Here is a 14348-nt window from a genome sequence, read left to right as displayed (position 1 = left end):
TTTTAATCATTATTAATATTCGTCATAAAACGTATTTATGTAGCTTTGTATATATCTATATTAATTTATAACAACATATCCAAAGCTGGTGTAATACGAAGTTCTATAAGACTTGAGTACGTTTTTATAAAAAAAAGTATTAATTTTCATACAAGTTTGTGCGGCGGCGGCTCTGTCCCTTGCTGTGACTGTGACGTCAGAAAGGTCCTTAAGCCGGATGTTGATTGCAGGCGTTTAGCGACTAGCGATGTGAGATCGGCTAGCGTGGCTGCGTGCTCTGAGACTTGCCGCTAAGTCTAATTTTGCTCCTTGATTAAGGTTAACTAACCAAGCAATAACTGGTTTGTTGATTATTTATTACCACGGTTATTAACACAAGGGCGATACTGATGCAATATACAATCACGATAAGAAACTCGAACGCCTAACCACTTGTATAGGCAGTGGTTAGGATATAAGTTCTCCTTGACTGATGAACTCTGGTTGGTCTTTGCTGAGTCTGCATCGTCTTTCAGTGCACTGCATAGCACTCACGTGCTGCATGCAGTGACTGAATGACTTGTTGACCAGTTGACCCGTTTTCTGATTGAATCGTCAAGTCTTTTATAGTGTTTTGGAGCTGACGTCACATGCTTTCGTCACGGCATGGTTCGTCATCTGCGTTCCTTTCTCTTTTGTGTAAGAGCTCAAATGTTCGTCCAGGGAGTAGAGTGTCCGATAAGTGCATTGGCCGTGGGCGTTTTATCGTTCCGAGAACTTCGCCGATGATCGCCATCGTTGTCGTTTAGAAGGGTGGTTTGATGCGCTATTTTGTGCTCCTGCGTCACCATCGCGTGCACATAGCTCGTTCATCAACATCTGATAAAATACTTTCGGCGCAGCTTATAGCTTTGAATGCTGGCCTTGTTAAAATGATGGATAGTTTGTCACGAGTACATGACATGATGCAATATTGCGAAATATTGGTGCAGTATTAAGAAATAACATGCAATGTTCCTACATTTGTAAAAAAGTAAATCAAATTACATGACTATATCAGGTGTACTTGCCACTAAGGCTGGTTTACACCATAGCTATTGAAATAAGTAGCTGTGTAATGGATTGAAATATGACGTAAAATTACTTTTCCATATCAATAAAATATATTCTTCGTTCGCATGCGTTGCGGTTTGTGTAAACCGACCGTAAGTAAGAAGAAAAAAGCGAGAAACTGCTGTTTTAGTAACATATGGTTTTAACTCAAACAAATTTAAGCTTATATTTAATATTTAGCAGAGTCTGTATATATATGTTTATATACCGACTCTGGTTTTTAGATCTTAACTTAAATATTGGTCAACAAAGCACCATACATACCCCACCTACAAACAACATATATCGCATCTAATTATTTTCACGAAAAAATATTTATTACGATCTGCAACAGAAATGTTGAATTTCAAGAATTCAGAGAAATGAAATGACAAATAAGTTGTAATGTAAATCTAGTATGAATCATGGACACCAAGTTTTGAGATCAAAATAAAATAAAGATTGCACATAAAATAAGTTTCAATACAAAGTAGCGTTAACACCTTTCAAATTGGAATATCTTAATTTTTCAACATCTATATATTAGCAATGGCTAAATTTGTAAGACCAGAGCTTCTGGAACTATAAGCTAATTCAGATAGCTAGGCAATTAAATTTATTGCAATCTGGGTTTAAATTATCTCACAACTACCGGAACACCGTTCTTGTTAACTTCGAATATTTATCAAAATTCTGAAACAGCATATTCTAGCCAAATGGTATAGAAAACATTATCAACCAAATAAATTTCTTAATGAGAATTTCAAATAATGTAAATGAGTGCAATAAGTGAACGGGATACTTTCATGGCTTCGTGGTCTTAGAATAAGGTAACTAACATAGGCGCCAATCTTATTGCCACAAATGCAATGCATGGTCAAAATCATCACATTATAAAGTAATTATAAATCAAGCTGCAGAATTGCTGGCTGAAAACCTTTGAAGTAATGTTGTATGACAGGTATCACATACTCTAACAGGTTTAGCAGATGATGCGAGAGGCATGGTGTTGTCACTACATGTGTTGCAGTAAATTAACCCACAGTTTCTACAGTGATGCTGGTAGAACAAATAGATTAATCAGAAAAAGAGTCTAACTGAAATATGGATTTTTTATAATAAAACTTAATGTTACTCGTTGAGTCTTATAAACATTGTAAGAGAAATGATGGTGGAATCTTTAATAATGTTTGCACTAGAAGCACGCACATTACATAAACGAAAGTCGTTGTAGCATAAGTGTTCTGATTTATACACCTCGTGTCCGCTTACAAGTTACCACGTATGTAACTTATTTATCCTCGCATGACGGGGCAACGACAGTCGTTATAACACTAGTGTTCTGTTTCATACACCTCGTGCCCGCTTGCAAGTAACCACATACACTGGGTTGTAGCAATTCCAGTTAAATGTATTTCCCAAGGACACACACGCCAACAATGTAGCGGCATCGTGCCTCAAACCCATAACCTCCAACCAAGAGGTACATATGCTAACCAAATGCGATGGACAAAATTTTTTGATTTATTTCAATTTTCAACCTTCAATCTCACCTTCCTTCGAGATAAATTGAAAGCTTTTTCGCACTGAGTACACGACGTGACTTGTCTATCACTTTCCCACTGACTCGACGTCATAGTTTTATGAACTTCTTTCAAATCTCCCAAGTCTTGTTTAGATCTGTGGGGACCAAATTATTTCAAGAATTGGTAAACTTAATTTAATACTTACAGTTTTCACACACCACATGCGTTACCACATTTATTAATGCCTTGTTTAACTTTGTGTGTGAATATTTTTATGGAATTTTTCAACAAATTGGACGAGATAAAAGACGCTGGGTCGACACAACTGCTGTTAAGTGTCTGGCCCAATTATGTAAAAAATCTTCTTTTTTGTAAATTATGTCAAAAAAATGGTATTTGCGCATCACGTAAAGTTTTTCCTACCTCCCCAGATGCCCTGCTAGGTCGGTGATGGTGAGTTCCTGCTCGTGACAAGTTTGTCGAAGATCATCTCGATCCGTCGTCACCAACCTCAACTCCTCTCTCATCTGTTCCATCACTGACAACCTCTCCTCCAGAAGCATCTTCTCTTGCTCCAACTTCCCGACTTGATCCTCGAGACTTTGACGCCACTCTCGCTCGATTTGGAGGTTCGTAACCAAAGCTCCTCTGGATCAACAATGATGAAGATTTGAAAAATCAAATTCAGTAGCTGTTAATTTATTTATCACAACATAGATGTTCTGTTTCATACATCTCGTGCTCGCTTACAAATTACTATGTATGTAACTTTGTGGGAGATTGTTTATTTATATTACAATGTGTGGCTGATTGTAGTCGGTTTGGTTCATGTCATTTCCCCATTTCATTCATGCTAATGTATATCCAAAGAATAGCCTGTCTGGCAAATAACAACACTAGATTTTTTGCTGATAAAAGAGCATAGTCAGAAAAAATTAATAATTATATATTTATATATTAAATATACATATTTTTTTTATTTTACAAAAAGATGTTTTTACCTTTTGTTTTCTGAATCATCGAGTTGTTGGTTGTACCTCCCAGCTTGTTCCCGGGCAACGAGAGTCTTTCTCTCCTCCTCCTCGATCCTGGGAGGTTGGAACCAATAAGGAGAGAGTTGGAAATGAACAAAATCATAAAAAGAGAGGAGAAAAGAAAAAAGGGAATGGGAGAAAGAGAAAAAATAGAAAATTTAAAAACTGGAAAGGGGGAACATAAAGAAAAAAACTAATGAAAGAAAAAATAGTAACTGTTTTATAAGAAATCTATATTAAACATAACTATAACTAATCACACCAAAACTAGATGTACGGCATTTCAGGAAACATACGATTCAGACAAAAGTTGGCCCAAAAATGTACTGTTCTATGTTGGTAAGTTCCTAGGCAGAGCATTGCAGCGGAACTGGGATTTAGGCCAGAGTTGGTTCAATACCCTGATACTCTAATAACAAAACAAGCTGTAGAAAACTGCCAAAGCTCGATAATATTGGTCATAAAGCAATAATCGTCCAAGCACCTGATTCATTACTATTAATATTCAAGTAGCAGAATATATTTACGTGAAGTTCAACCAAGCAAAGTTAGAAACATATTGCACACTTAAACAATACTGCAATATTAAATACAGGTACCACGCCAATTCAAAACCACAATTTCAAGATTTTAAGCCCAAGATTTTAAGCCATATATACAAATATGACTAGTTGTTAAAAATCCGTAAAATATTTGTCCATTCGTTAAATCAAGGCTTCCTAAACTGGGGGTAACAAACTTCAGGAATTCCCGTAAGTTCGCCATTATATATTATCTTGTTATTATATCAGTATATTACATTTGCAGCCAAGAATATACCAGTCATACACAAAGCATATTTTATATTATTAACCATGAAGGTTCTAGAACAAGTTCAGTAGAAAGGGTTGCAAGCCAAAAAGTTTGTGAAGCCCTGTTTTACACTGTAGCTTTAAATTGCCGTGTACCAAAGCATCACCAGTTCAGTTCATTATTACAAAGAGAAAGGAGAATAAACAACTAAAAAAACAAAAAAGAAATGTAAAAATACAACAAAATTTTATATTATGGATAAAATAATTTCGAATTTGTGGGGAGTTTAAACCAAATAATAAATAATTTGTTCGACATTCACTGTATGACAATGAAGGCGTTTGATTGGAAATGGGAATTCTAAAAAGTTACAAAACAACAACAACAACAATCCGAGCAATTATACAAGCACTCTTATAAACGCAGAGTTTATATCCAAACTAAATCTATTCTGCTTTTCTCATTTTTAGCCTGCTTCTTTTTGACACTGAGGAAAAAAAACAAGAAAAACCAGATAAAACAAGAAAAAACAAAAAAAGACAAGATAAAACAAGGAAAACAAACACAAAATAAAACAGATAAGTAACAGGAAGAAAAGATGAAATTAAGAATTGGTTAGTTTTGAGAAGTTTCAATAAATTAAACAATAAGTTTGTCAAAAGTAAAATATTATGGAAAATTAAGGTGATTTCAAATAAGTTACTTAAAATTAAAAACTACAAAATATAATACAGTTGTTCTTAACTTAAGTTTATGGTGACTAATTACTTTTTCTGTTTATTTTCAATACGAATGCAAGAAAAACACGAAAGTTTTTATCGATAACCAGCGATAAAAATAACTCATATGAGGGAGTACCCAGAAATTTGCAAAAAGGGATTAAACTTTATTTTAGAAACATATTTTCAAAGGTAGGGCCAAAACAAGGTGTGTGTCGCAATAAAGCATGGTTATTTCATGCCATAGTTTTCACAATAAGTGACACAGCCTCTCAAACTACGCCCATGAGGTCTTACATAAATATTATTCCTTCGTTAAGAACAACTGATGTAATAAAAAAAAACAAACAATTACATCGACTCACTGTTGTTGAAGTGTGGAAACTTTTTTAGCCAAAGATCTCGTTTCGTTTTCTAACTTTGCGATGGTTTTGTTTTTCTCTTCCTCCAAGATCGACTTTGCCTGGGTTAATAATCAGTTAAGTCAGAGCATCCCAAATTTTCGGCTTGCTACTCCTTATATAAATGTTTGCGAACCTTCATGTTAATAGTATGAAATATGCAGTACTTTGTGTATGATTTGCATACTCTATGTGACCCCTGAAGTCTGTTACCAACAGTTTGAGGAGCCCTAAGTTGGACAAACATGTGTGTTCAGTTTTTTGATTCTTAGGGAAAACTTTGGTGACATAATGACATTGCCAAAATGCAGTTAACACTTTAAAGTTAAAGTTATAATAAAATCTGGGGTGACATTGTTAAAATACAGTTGCACTCATAGTTGTCAAACATAGGGAACCTCATTGATTAATGTGGTGAATGCAATGTACCTTGACTCTGCTTGTTTGTATAGACACCTAACAGCAGGGTAAAATCTGTTTTTGGGCTTTTAGGTTGGCCTGCCCACCCTGCCGCCCCAGGTTCGGTGCCTAAGGTCTATCAAATAGTTCCAACACTTTAAACTTGATTTTAAATCTTACAAAACCACCACTAACCTGTAACTTATTGTACACGTCCATGTTGATTGCTTTGACATTATCCAGTTGCTCGCGTAATGTAACTAAACCATCCTGTTTGGCAAAAATATCTTTTTCCAACAGTTTCATGGCAACATCCAGCTCACTTTTGAGGCTCATCTGAAGTTCTAATTCCTTTTCAACTTCCTAATAAATTCAAGGCGACAAGTTATAAACATATTTACTGTTTATTGGGGTCGCCCCCTTGTAATAAAATTATATTCTTCCAAAAACCGAATAATTTATATTTTTTTGCAGAATCGTTTGGTTAAGGAAGCCATGAAAGCATATGCTTTTAATTTTATCTAAATTGTCAGCCATACATAAACAATCACCCACAAAGTAACATACTTGCTAACTCGTAAGCTGACACAAGGTGTATGGAACAGAACATCCATGTTATAACAACTGTTATTTTCCAGCCACACAAGGTTGTACCAAGTTATATATATATATTATATGCTACTTGTTACAAGCATAAACGCTTAGTTTTCAAACTGTATTTGTTCTTACCATTCTCATCTGTGTTTCGTGCTTCAGTTGCTTTTGTATCTGCGTGTACATTTCGTCCAAACCAGCTTTCGATTTACGAAGCGTTTCACGTTCGGTGTCTAAATCTTTCTCACGAATCTAATGTCAATTAATGAAAATGAAATATTACTGATATTATATGTATATACTAAGCCAAATTATTCAAAAATACATGTTATATTCATCACTTTAAAAGCCACCACATTGTATATCATTAACCATTCAAAAGTTACCGCGCCCACCTCTAAGCTAGAAGTTGGTTACATTAAAATAAATATTTAAAAAATTACCTTAAATAATCCCCAACAAAATACGTGGTAACTCTTATGCAGGCAAGAGGTGTTTAAACAGAACACCCGTGTTTTACTGACTGTCATTGCCCTGCCACACGAAGGTACAAAATAGTTATAGTTCTTTAATCACCCATATCTAAGCCACCGTAACTTAACCAATTGCCACCGTGTATATGCCAAACGCTAGTGTATATTTTGCCACACGCCACCGTGAATTTTCATTACCATACCTCCAAAGTTTTCTGATGTGTGACCGTCATATCTTTCTTCTCATCCATCATTTTCACTCGTTCGTTCTTCAACTCAGTGATCTGGATCTTGAGAGCTTCAACCTCCAAGAGCATGGATTTGTTCTCTTCCTCCAAATGATCACTCCTCTTCTGAAGATCAACTGATGCATCTTCCAAGTGCCTGTGAAAAACAATTTCTAATTTAAATGAATGGAACAAACTTTTTTCGGCTAAAAAAGTAGAAATGACACATTCTACTGCTGTTTTTTTTTGTTATAGTTTAATTTTTTAACAAGGTTTACGAATCATTTTCAAAATAAAAGTCATAAATCCAAACTAACAACTCAAAGAGAACAATTCCTGTATATATTTGCGGCTTTAATTTGTGGTTTAATAATAAAATTTTCAACGTAATTCAAATTTTGGCTTCATGTTTACGGCTTTTAACTTCGCAGCTTTAAATTCGCTGCTTAAATTTAAGATTTTAAACTTGCAGCCTATTTGTGGCTTTAACTATATTTCTAAGAATTTGAGAAACCAAACCAACCTGTTCCTCTCCTCCAGGTAATTCTTCTGATCCATTAACTTCTGCATCTGTGATTCTTCATCTTCAACATTATCATCCTCCATGAACATCCCATGGTTACCATGGTTACCATCTTTCATGTACAAACTGTAATCTATCACCATCTCCTGGAAAAGTTGGAAAAACTATCTTTTGAATGGACTACACAAAAATTTATGAAGTCTGGTCTGCCTTTTAATCAGAAATTCACATAAGTTTAGATGTTTTAGAGTTAGTATATTGTGTATAGAAACTACATAATGTATTTTTTACCCCAATAACTGTGTGCAAGATAATAAAAATATATATATAGTATATAAAGCCAAGGGGGTTTTGGGGGTCACGACCCCCCTCCTTTTGAAAATAGATTTAAAAAAAAAGAGCTAAAAAGAGAATTTTTTTGGAAAAAAAAAACTTTATTTATGGGGGGTTGCGTCACTGTATATACATATATATATACTTTGAAGATATATTAAAAACAAGCATCCAATACCTGGTTGTCCAAGTCATCACCTTTCATGCAAAGATTCGCGTCGATACAATTTAATCCAACGAGATGACCAGCAAGGACTGTAGCTTCGTCATTCATTATCAACGCACCGTCATCATACCATTCGCTGGGTGGTTAGGGTTAATGTTGTGGTTAATAAATAATACAAAAAAAAAGAACATTTACTAAGGTGGAAAAAGGTTCTCTATGAAAAGATTTCAAAGTTTGAAATCAATGAAAGATAGAATGTAACTTGCTTCATTCTCGTATTGCAGGACAATGACAGTTGTTACATCACAGGTGTTCTGTTTCATACACCTCGTGTCAGCTTACCACAAATGTTGCTTTGTGGGTGATTTTTTAAAAATATGGCCGACACTTTAAACAACCTATCAGTGAACACTGGGTTGGAGCAATTATGACTCCCTCTATTTACAAATAACACATGAAATACACCATACAAGATACAACACACCTTAGAATAGCCTTGTTATCAATTAAAATCTTGAAATAATCCGCAAGTTTCTTCTGCATGAGAGCAAGCCTTAACCATGCACGGCCCTTGCCAAGATGTGTGCTGTAATAAATGGACATGAATATACAATGGCGTCCATATATTTGGTGCAGGGCATGTAAGTCTACCCTGAGAATTTCGATTTTCCAATTATAAAAGCAATTTGTCCTTAAATATTAATAATAAATACAAACCTACACTTTACAGTTAACAAATTTTAATGTTGCAAACGCTGGGATATCAAGATCAACATCACTTTGGAAATTATATTTCATATAACTAAGTTTTTTTTCTATTATAGTAGATTGGGGTAAGATGGTTTGCTTGCATTCTCATTTATCGTCCTGGAGCATGCCATGGGGGTCATGGGATTCAGGGCAGAGTTGGCTGATTACCCCACACTCATAGTCCTACAGTGTAATAGTGACCACTGGGTTGAAGCAATGTTGGTTGAGTATCTTGATCAAGGACACACATGTAATAAATGGTATCAGTATCGAGCATTAAACCCAGTATCTAGTTACAACATTGCAAGCACCTAAGAGTTGGACAAGAAATGCATTAAATTATAAAAAAACTTATATTTTAAACCCACCGAATGCCAGGCAAGCTACGGACGCTACTGGTTATTTCCGAAGCTTCAGAATTGAATTTCTCGATCGCTTCAAGAGGTGGCCAGAAGTATTTGTTGGGCATGAAGAAATTCTTTGGGGCTGTTGTTTAAAGAAGGATATAAAGTTTAAACCTATAGGCACAAAACACAGATCTTCTAGAATTTTAAAACAAAAATCTGAATGAATGAATGTAACCTTATTTATCCTCACATGGCCGGAAAACGAGAGTCGTTACAACACAGAAGTTAATACACCTCGTGCCAGCTTACGAGTTACCACGTATGTAACTTCGTGAGTGATTAATTCTTTAGGATTTTTTCCATTTTCTTTGTGTCCCTGATAATTTAGACCACCCATTAGTGGCCAATGGGTTGGAGCAATTGCCGTTAAGTGACTTGCCAAAGGACATGTAGTTAAAATGACTTTAACTTGTGACATCACTGAAGATGGTCCTAGTTAAAAACTTACCTTTAAGGCCTTGCCGTAGAACATACTCAATGATAACAAAGAATTGTTGAAGTGGAACATGGTCGCTATCTAATGTATGGCCAGCTGAGAGAGAAGATTCAATGAGACCTTTTACACTCAGTTTTGCCATCCCTGTTAAATAAAAAAAACACAGGATAAGATGTGTAAACTATAATTTAAAATTGGTGTAAAAACTATTATAATATATATAAATAATAAATTCAAACTATTACTGGTAACATGTCTATAGTACCGGTAGTTCATTTTATCAAAGTCACACAAGCGAAACCTATGTTCCCATTCTACCAATATAAACCACACAAAATAAACATTCACTGCATACATTGAGCACATGACTTACTTGACATCAAAAATTCAAAATTTCCTGTACCGGTAAGGGATACATTATGTGCCTATATAAACAAACACAATCATACCCACTAACCCAATAAACTTCTCCTTTCAACTTTCATTGATTTCTTTCCATTATTTTTCTTTTCTTCTTCTTTTGTATCGTTCACAAGATCATCTGTGGAAACAAAATCCATTTACCATTCAGAAGAATCTTATATAATTTATACATCCTAGGAACCCAACAAAATCAAGGTACCTATGCATAGTTCTCCTGTGTTTTCTGAATAAATTCCTACTAGTTACTACTACTAAGCAAACACAGAAAAAAACCTTTCTCTTTTGTTCATAAATAAACAATTTTCGAGTTACTAAATACAACAAGCCACAAACATTGACTTTCCACCTCTTATTGCGCTTGAAATGAGATAGTTAGGCGTTGTAACATTGTCGTCACATATTTCCTTCAAACACAACCAATCACCATCTACAGATACTTTGAAGTTGCAAAGATAAAGCGTCTCCATCGCCTTTAAAGTCTCACTGTTGGTGTCACTGTACCGACATGAAGGAGCCACGCTCGTGAAACTGGAAACCGGGGAAACAGGCTGTGCTAAAATATCATCAAGCTCAGAATAAATCGCGTCGCCCCAAAACCTGGGTGGGCTGGGTGGGAATAAAGTACAGAGTGTTGGGTACTCTGGCATGCTGTGTAAGGACTCAGAGTTGTATAAACTGCTGTTTTCCTTTAGGTCCATATTGCTAGTAGAATGGTAACGAGACCGCGGGACTACCTGACTGTCCCATTGAGCAGAAGATCCAAATCTTAAAGGATATAAATCATCATTCATATCATCTGTGTTAGTTTCACGATGTTTTGTGCTGCTATAAACCATATCTTCACGGTTGCTCTGAATATTAACTGTAGGTTTCAACAACTCAAGTTCAGATTCTTCTGATATTTCACTCTCACTGATACTCTGATGACTCTCGGAACCATATTTTGCCCGAAACCTCTTCATATATTTGTCAAAGAAATACCCTCCGCTGCTGCGACAATTTGACTTCCGTTTTCTTCCGTCACGCCTCGGAACAGGGATCGGCGGTGAGCTCAATTTCTTGACAGTAGCTTGCTCGTGCCTACTTGGAACTTGGTAACTAGATGATCTAGGCATTGAGGGGTTTTCACTCTTCTGAACTTCTCTACTTTTCTTGGCCCCTTTTACACAGTAGCTCGGCCCAGCTTGACTGAGTTGCTCAACTGAGGGTAGAACTCCACAAAAAGATAATTTCCAACCCTCCGTGTTTTCGTCAATCGCGCTCATTGAGCGAGGAATTTTGTCATCGGTTCTCGGACTTGATCTCGCGATGTTGTGCATGGATCTTGAGAGGAATCCTTTTCTTGGATTGTCCTCCACAGGACTCTTGTAAGGATGATGTTTGTTTTGAACTGATGCTGTCTTCTTTAAGATCGGCATCTTTTTAGTTTTAACATAAAATAAAACTCAAAATAGAATTGTTTTGAAAAATGGATCAACTCAAAATTACAATTGAATCTAACAGTGATTGAAACACACTAAAGTGAGGAACAATTAGCAAATATATTAATTCGACGCTGGCTTTTAACTGAGTTCAAGCGTGGTTTATTTTGTGTTTTGCTTTATTTATTGGGTATTATATCCGGATTAAACTTTGAAAGTGTTGATTTTTCCTCAAAGTCTGTTCCATAACTCTGCGCTTAAAAATCATGTGTAAAATTCAACAATTATATCATTACACACCAGGAACTGTAAAACTGAAGGATCTCAATCTATTTTTATATAATAGCAACAAACACTACTATATTAGCTACCTAAAGTTGAACCCAAACTTATTAAACTTAGTATTTAATTACTCGGCAACCAAATGAACCAACTGCATACGAAAGATCTACAGAGCAGGAGCTCTTCCTGCCTGCTACAAACACACCCATAAAATCAATAGCTCTTCTTCCTTTTTTCTATTTCCTAGGCACAGTGGCGTGAGCGTTCAAACCCTTCATGAATAATTGATGTGCATTAACATATGGTGTCTGCTTTTGCGCTTACATCATACAATGTTCATAATGTTGGAAAATAAATGTGAAAATTTTGCAAGCATTTTGTCATCCAACACTTAAATTAAAAACCCATATAAAGTTAAACTTAAATGTAGAAGTATAGTTAGGTGGCGAATATGGGACACCTTAATTCCGTTTTTTTTGTCCCATTTGGTAGTAAACAAACAAAATACAAAGGAATTATGAATACGTTGCGAATATTCACGACTCCCAAAGACCGTCGTTAATTTAAAACACAATCAGGATACTAAGATGTTATGTAAAAGTGTCCCGTCTTACCCCACCATATATATATATATATATAATATATATATAGATTACTCCAATAGCTAAACTGCACATACGTTAAATTAAAAACTAACTACAAAATTCTTTAAATTTCACAGTTGCATTTTTACAAGTGCTCATAAACCTGGTTATGGTTTTTGCATTATTGAAAGCCTAGTTGTAGAACCTACAATTACAATAGTTGTGGCAGATTAATGTAGATAGATATGCTGTGCGTGTTAAGGTTTGTGGAATATAAACATGTCCACACCTATGCCATTTCTACATCTGTGGGGGCAATAAAAATAAATAGATTTCATGGCTCGAATGAAATTAGTTTTATCTGCCGCTGGTTACGATACAAGCACATGACTACTGAGCCACAGCCCCCAATTTCAACTTCTACTGCTACTTCAAAGTACTCAAATGTACTTTCTCGTACAAACTTACCATACGGATATTAGTAGTAATATAAAACAACAGAATATTTGACAACTCACCTGTATTTGAAGTAGGAACAGATGATTCTTTTGACAAAGATTTCCGAGTTAAAGTTGACCTGATACTTTGTAATGATGTTGAAAAGATTGCTGGGAAGCTCACGCTACTTCCTCTTTCTTTACTTGCATCCAAATCAGATTTTTCTTCAACCTGTTCTTCTTCTTTTTTCTTTTCTTCTGCCTCTGCCTCTTTTTTTCCTTCATTCTCTCCCATTTTTTTAGGAATATCTTCCTCCTCTTTCTCCACCTCTTCTTCCTTTTTCTCATCTTTCATCACAGAATCTTGAACATTGGAATCAGGTCTTCCTTCCTCTGTTGCATCTTCATCTTTCTTGATCCGATCTTCGCCAGCAGAAGACTCAGTACCAACCTCTCCGTTTTCCTCCACCACTTGCTCCCTAGAGCCCGGATGCAAGTTGGGATTTTTATCCTGAGGGGCATCTTCTATGGTATCTTCATCCAAACTCCTTATATCAGAGTTGAGCGTCGCTTCGTCGATGCTCCTCACCTCCACATCTGGAGTCCCAACATCCGGAAGATCTTCTTTTATCTCCAATTTGCTCAGGCTCGAATTTTCATTCAGTTCCTGATCATCGTCAAACAAAATCTCTTCTTCTTTTGTCAATTCACCGAGTGACATCTCCATTTTAGAGAATGATGACTTACAGAAACATGACTATAAACCAAAAGTGATATAATATCTGTTGTATCAGTGTTAAGTGTTGTCTACAGAAAACAGGAATGAGAAACGTAATTCAAATACACATAAATATATTCAAGCTACACACAGTTTTATATATGTTTGGTGCTATTGAAGAATTCTCCCCTTTTCTTACGTTACCTGCTCAAGCCAAACACTTTTCCATATAACCCCTAGCTTCTAACTACTAACCCCTAACACTTCCCACCAGCCTATTCTGTATTATACCAGAGAATTCTTTACTAGTGCTCATGTTTAAACAGTGTTTTTCAACAGTGCCAGCGAATTCGTGGTGGTATGATGTCTTCGTAGCTATTATTTTCTATCTATGCCTTTATTCTTTGTTTCTCTCTAATTATAATTAACCCTAGTCACACACTCAATATGATAAATTATTAAATTCTGCACGAAAATAGTTGCCAAATTGTGAAAATAGCAAAATATAAAATCGCGGGCTTTGCTGTTATTCGCTGCACCAAAGTATGTTTGCAGCAAAGTACGATCTGTGAATAAACATTTATACCACAGTGTTTTAAAGTAAAGTATGCGACTATAAAAGGGGCTCACGG

The 14348-nt window shown here is 35.6% G+C and overlaps 1 protein-coding gene across 3 annotated transcripts; it reads right to left on the bottom strand.

Moving 5' to 3' along the window:
• Positions 1–339: 339 nt before the first annotated feature.
• LOC149726097 (RUN and FYVE domain-containing protein 2-like) lies at positions 340–14034 on the bottom strand. Of its 3 annotated transcripts, none has more exons than XM_089889514.1 (15): positions 13080–14034; positions 10309–10392; positions 9864–9995; positions 9377–9494; positions 8743–8844; positions 8271–8394; positions 7760–7905; positions 7213–7393; positions 6672–6788; positions 6138–6305; positions 5508–5605; positions 3599–3685; positions 3021–3245; positions 2625–2751; positions 340–2130 (listed from the first exon to the last, which is right to left on the bottom strand). In XM_089889514.1, the coding sequence occupies exons 1-15, from the start codon at positions 13723–13725 to the stop codon at positions 1981–1983; spliced, it is 2505 nt and encodes an 834-aa protein (XP_089745640.1). In that variant the 5' UTR covers positions 13726–14034; the 3' UTR covers positions 340–1980. The 3 variants fall into 3 exon arrangements, with proteins under 3 accessions (XP_089745640.1, XP_089745639.1, XP_089745641.1); XM_089889513.1 differs by lacking the exon at positions 13080–14034 and adding an exon at positions 10621–12551; XM_089889515.1 differs by lacking the exons at positions 340–2130; positions 2625–2751; positions 3021–3245; positions 3599–3685; positions 13080–14034 and adding exons at positions 4136–4910; positions 10621–12571.
• Between the last annotated feature and the right edge of the window lie 314 nt (positions 14035–14348).

The sequence above is a fragment of the Ciona robusta genome, chromosome 12 (assembly GCF_009617815.1).
Source record: "Ciona robusta chromosome 12, ASM961781v2".
In the NCBI taxonomy this organism is placed as follows: domain Eukaryota; kingdom Metazoa; phylum Chordata; class Ascidiacea; order Phlebobranchia; family Cionidae; genus Ciona; species Ciona robusta.
Note: the sequence above shows the minus strand (reverse complement) of the source record. Positions and strands in the feature narration are given on the sequence as shown.

Bases quoted from the DNA above. Each gene is read 5' to 3' on its own strand.
- LOC149726097 (XM_089889513.1), bottom strand. From the start codon at position 11,692: ATGCCGATCTTAAAGAAGACAGCATCAGTTCAAAACAAACATCATCCT. The intron at 9,996-10,308 runs GTTAGTGGGTAT...TTTATTTAACAG, and splicing joins TGAAAGGAGAAGTTTATTGG to GGATGGCAAAACTGAGTGTA. The intron at 7,906-8,270 runs GTATTGGATGCT...CAACTTTTCCAG, and splicing joins GTGATGACTTGGACAACCAG to GAGATGGTGATAGATTACAG.